This window comes from Stegastes partitus, unplaced genomic scaffold, assembly GCF_000690725.1.
Source record: "Stegastes partitus isolate 25-593 unplaced genomic scaffold, Stegastes_partitus-1.0.2 Scaffold418, whole genome shotgun sequence".
Taxonomy (NCBI): Eukaryota; Metazoa; Chordata; class Actinopteri; family Pomacentridae; genus Stegastes; species Stegastes partitus.
Window position 1 is genome coordinate 85,773 of NW_007578149.1, and position 5,331 is coordinate 91,103.

The following is a 5,331-nucleotide window of genomic DNA, read 5'->3' on the forward strand; positions in this document are numbered from 1 at the left end:
CCTCGCCTTCGCTCTCGTCGTCGTGGGAACCATCCAGGCGGACGTAGCTCACCCTGGTGTGGCGCCTCACCGTCGCCCTCACCAGGACGCGCACGATGGAGCGGGTGGCGGCAGCGTTGCTCTCGCACAGAGCGCCGACAGAGCTGCCGTCCACGTCGGTTCCCGTGGTGATGGTGTCCAATTGATTCCCGCTGGCCGCCGCGGCCTCGTCCCCGCCTCCCGCTGCCACGGCGCCGCGGTCCTCAATCGCAGTGGTGCTCGCTCCCACGTCTCCCTCTCTCCTCTCCCCCTGTCATACCTCGCTCTCCAGGCTGGAGAAGTGGGCCGACCCTCGACGTGAGCACAGGCTCTTGGCTTTGAGAGGCAGGTGGGGGGAGTAGAACCTCCGTGGCTGTGGCACTGAGCGCAGTCTCTGGTACTGGAGCTTGGCGCTGGCGGAGGCCTGAGCCTGCGCCTGACCCGCCATCCCGACCCCTGCTGGTGGCGACACGGAGGACGAGGAGGGCGGGGGCGGGATGGGCATCGGGAGGGAGGTGGGCGACATGGAGGGCTGCTGGGGCGGCGACGGCGAGGGCTGAGGCGGGTGGTCTGCGGGCTGTGTGCTGAGGCTGAGGTTAGACTGGCTGCCTGATTTGGCCTGATCTGGTTTGGAGGGCAGAGGCTTGGGACGGGAGCCCCCGCTGAAGCTGTGGCAGTGGGGGAGCAGCTCCTCCTGGCTGTGGGACAGCGCCGTGGCTCCTCTCTTGGAGTGGGAGGCGTGGGAGCGGCTGTGGGAGTGGGGGTACGGGTGGGGCTGGGGGTAAAGGCTGCAGGAGCACATGGTGGCCCGTCCTGCTTCGTCTCCTCGATCCCGGCTCCGCCCTTTGCTCTTCCCTCCGCCGCTCTTCCACTTCTTCTCTCCCTTCACAGGAATCTTGTCCATGGACCAGTATCTGCGGGGCGGAGGGAAGGCTGCCGGGGGCGGCGGCCACTGCGAGCCCAGGCCTCCGCTCCCACCCCCGGACCCCCAACCGATGCCCGGCCCCGATCCCCAGAAATCAGCACCGATCCAGCCCTCCGCCCGAGTTCCCAGCAGCGAATCATCTCGACTGTTGATGCTGCCCCCTTTCTCCCTGGAGGGGTAGGTGCCGAAGAACCAGCCCCCTCCGATGCCGCCACTGCCGCCTCCTTCGCCGCCCTCCCAGTACCGCTCGAACCGGCCGAACTCACCCGACGAACCCTCGTCCGAGTAGCTGTCCTCTGCCCTGGCCCTGTCCCTCTCTGACTCTGATACTGCCCCTCTACCTGCCCTCCTGCCCCTCTCCTCCACCCGCTCCCTCACCCTATCCCTCTCCTCCTCCTCCTCCTCCTCCTCATCGTCGTCATCGTCATCCTCGGAGTCCCACTCGTGGAAGGACAGCCCTTCTCTCGTCTGTGCTTTCTCTTTCTCGTAATGCATCAGCAGAGGACGCCGCTCTCCCAGTCGGCCGCTGTCGTCCCGGTCCATCCCTCCGCTCCGCCGCCGCTTGGAGGTGGGGAGGAGAGGATGGAGGGAGGTGGGCGGAGTGTTGTCCCCTCTCCCGTTCACCCAGAACTTGACGGAAGCGGGGAGCTTGTTCAGGTTGGGGTAGCGCTTGCTGGGCGTTCGGTGTCTGGAGTGGGAGTGGGAGGATTTGGGTCTCCTCTCCCTGCTCCTGCTGCTGTCCTCCTCTTCCCGGTCGTTGCCCTCCTCTGTTCCCTCCCTCCTGCCTCTCTCCCTATCGCCCTCCCACGAATCCCGACCCTTGTCCCCGAACGTGCCTCGATACTGGGCCGAAAACGAGGAGTAGTCCTGCATCCCTCCGTCCCGGTCTCCCTCGGCCTCCCCTTCCCTGTCTGCCTCTACATCTCCCTCCTCTGGCTCTGACCGTTTCCCTCCAGTTGATTTCTTCCGTTTCTTTGTCTTCAGCGCCTTCTTCTTCTTCTTCTTCACCTTCCTGCGCTTCCTCTCCCTCTCGCGCTCCCTTTCCCTCTCCTCCCTCTTTTTCCTCTTTTTGTTCTTTTTCTTTTTCTTCTTCTCCTTCTCCTTCTCTTTCCTCCTCTTCTTCTCCCTCTTCTGTCTCTCGGACTCTCCCCCCGGTCCGCCCCTCTCCCTCTCGCTCCAGCTCGCCCACCACTCCTGGAGCTGCGACAGTTGGCTTCCTCCTCGTTCCCGCTCCCGCTCCCTCTCTCGGTCTCCCCAGGAGGTGCGAGGTTTCCTGGGCGGGATGGGAGGCGGCAGGCGGCCGTGGCTGAGGGACCGAGGCCGGATGATCGAGCGCTCCCTCTCCCTCCCCCGGCCCAGCAGGAGGCTGGACTCCTCCGTCAGCTGGTCGTCGTCGTCGTCGTCCTCGCCGTCGATGCCGCCGGTCCGATCCCGCGTGCTCCTGGAGGAGCTGTAGGAGTAGGTGGGGGAGGTGGAGCGGGACGAGGAGGCGGAGGAGGACGTGGACGTGGACGAGGTGGTCGAGGACGAGGACGAGGACGTGTAGTGCAGGGACACGGAGGGGGACGGCGGGGTGTAGGAGGGGCTGAGGGGAACCGGGACCGGGAGGGAGAGCGGGGGAGAGAGGGGGCGGGCCCTCCTCCCTCCTCCCTCCCTCACCCCCCCGTCTCGCGCTCCCCCCCTCCGGCCCAGCGGCAGGATGTTCTCGTACAGCGGCCCACCGGGCTCTTTGGGCTTCTTGGGCCGGCGCTTCCTCCAGAAGGATGAGGGGAGAGGGGGAGAGGGGTGTGGCAGCGGGGGTGTAGGGGGCAGAGGGGCCTGGCTCTTAGGAGGCAGTCTGGGCGTGCCCAGAGGTTTAGCAGCCCCCTTCCCCGGACCTCCGCTGCCACCTCCCACCACCCTCTTCCCCACCCCGTGGTCCATGCCCTTCTCTGAGTAGAAGGCCACACTGGCTGGAGGGGGCTGGGGGTGGCCCCTTGGCATAGTCTTGGGGGTCTGGGACCCTGCCTGCTGCTCCATGCAGGGCCCCAGTCCCTCAGGGTCAATGGGACCATAGTATCTCTTATAGCCGTCTAGTCCCCCACCCCCTCCAGCAGTCGAAGCCCAGTTTGGTGGGACTTTCTGAGCAAAGGGTCCCATGTCGGTGATGGCCCCCCGCACAGCCATCGGGTTGGTGGCTGTGGCCGACTTGGGAAGCCTCCAGCGATCCACCACGGCCAGCCGGCGGTCAGGCCGGGGCAGGAAGGTGGAGCAAGGGAGGGGCGCGCCGGCAATGGGGGTGTTGGAGGGACCCAGTGCCGTCCCAGAATGCACCACGGTGGGAGGAGAGCCCGGCAGAGGCGTCTTGTAGACGGGCTGCGGCTGCTGCTGCTGCGGCTGCTGCTGCTGTTGCGCCATGGCGATGGCTGGGTTGGTCATCGTCGTGGAGACGACGTGCGGCTGTGACGGCACCGACACCATCGCGGTGTGGTGATGCGAAGGCAGAGATTTAGATCCACCTGGTGCCGTCTCATCCTCAAAGCTACAGCAGCTGTACATGCCCTGAAACAGAGGGAGCACAAAGCAGCCGACTTACGGTGAAACGTTCTCATGAAGCGATGAAGAACAAACAGCTTTTCTAAAATTAGAAAAATACATAAATTAAATGTGGCTTTGAAGATCAATCGAGTCTCTCAGAAATACATTCCTACACAGGAAAAGTAAATATCAGCAAAAAACCTGAAAATCTGGCAGCAAGGGCGACGGAAGATAAACGTAAAACAAACAAACAAAAAACATAGAATAACGTATAAAAAAATGTAAAAGTGGTGAAATTTTTATTTTTTAAATCTGTGAAATAGCTGATTTGAATAATTTAATGATCACACGTAAAAACACTGATTTCTGGTACGGACACTGTGGACGGCTTTGGCCTGTTGTTTTTATTTATTTTTTATTTTTAAAAATTGGCAGTCAACATGTAAATTAATACTGTTTCTGTTATTTTACTAAATATTATCTGCAATTTACCAAAACAGGGAAAATGTATAAAATAAAAAAATATTTATCAATTATCAGTCCTTAATATATACAATACCTATAATTTATTTGATTTTTTTGCTAATTAAAATACAATAAAGACAATATAATTTTACAGGTTAAATCTGTAAAACAAACAAACAAATAATAATAATAATAATAATTCCATTTGTAAAGATACAGAAATATTTCATAGAAGATGATTCACTTCTGTTTATTTACATTTTTAAATCATATTTCTTAATTCTCCACATTGAGGCACCAGGACCAGTCTGATGAGGAAAACTTTGCGGCTTTTCACAATGACGACCACAGTTTTTGAAGCTTGGTTCGGTTTTAACAACAACAACACTATGTCATTAGTTTGAGGGTAAAAAAAAATCCCAATTTGTGATTTTTCACAACATGACTGAAGCTTCTCCTGATATTAGATCCTTCAGCTGTGAAGGACATTAAAATAAACGACAAAGACGTGGCGATCTGAAACGTATTTGTGATGCACGACTAACAAAACAGAAAACATTCGTCTTTGAAACGATGATGCAGCTGGTCGCGCCGGAACATCGTTTCTGAATGTAGGAACATACGTGTGCGCAGATGAAAGCAGAAACCTCGCCGCACAAAGACACTTCATCGGAGAGCAGCGCACGAGATGGAAATAATAAAGCGGCAGTCCGAGCAGCTTCCAGCTTTCAAAAGAAATGCAAGATTGCTGTTTTCAGATAAACATGCGCCACTATTTATAGAGCAGCCGTGCATTGTGCGGTTAATGCAGTCGCTTCCCTAAAAAGCATAAATTACACGTGGAGTGGCGGCGTTACGACGTGGATGGTTTCTGTCAAGGTCACTGCCGGAGGATGTGAGAGCAGAATTGAATTTCAATTAATCTGCCGAATTGACTGAGTGGAATTGAATTGACCCCGGACTGTGTAGCAGTGGGTAACAGATGAGGGCGACGTCCTCACCGGGTTAAAGCATGTGGCTCTGAAACACACTCCACCGAAGAAACCCTCCAGATTAACTCCATCTATTCATCAGGGCTGCGTGAGATTGAAACCGGACGGCGACTTGTAGGATCAATTTGTAAAATTAAAAGATTAGAAGATCAACCACAAGCCACAGAGGATCCTGAACAACATCAGCGGAGGAACATGTGATTGAACGAGGGTCCAAAGACTCCAGCGTAGGACAGAATGAACAGAAATGATCTGCAGTCTGTGATTCACGGCTGCTTTTCTGCTCATTTTGAATTGTGTTTTAGGAGCTTGATCTCTGCTCAGACAACTTTTGGCGCAAAATAAAATTAAATCTGTGTTTTAGTGGCTTCATGGAAAAATGACAAAGTGTCTGTAAATATACTTTTTTTTTGC

The 5,331-nt window shown here is 56.1% G+C and overlaps 1 protein-coding gene across 1 annotated transcript in view; it reads right to left on the reverse strand.

Annotated features, from left to right (window-relative positions):
- Window positions 1-292: 292 nt before the first annotated feature.
- grin2db (glutamate receptor, ionotropic, N-methyl D-aspartate 2D, b) overlaps window positions 293-5,331 on the reverse strand; it is a 60,629-nt gene continuing 55,590 nt past the window's right edge. The window contains exon 11 of the mRNA XM_008285837.1: window positions 293-3,484. Within this exon, the coding sequence (XP_008284059.1) occupies window positions 293-3,484 (3,192 nt within the window). The remainder of the gene's footprint in view (window positions 3,485-5,331) is intronic.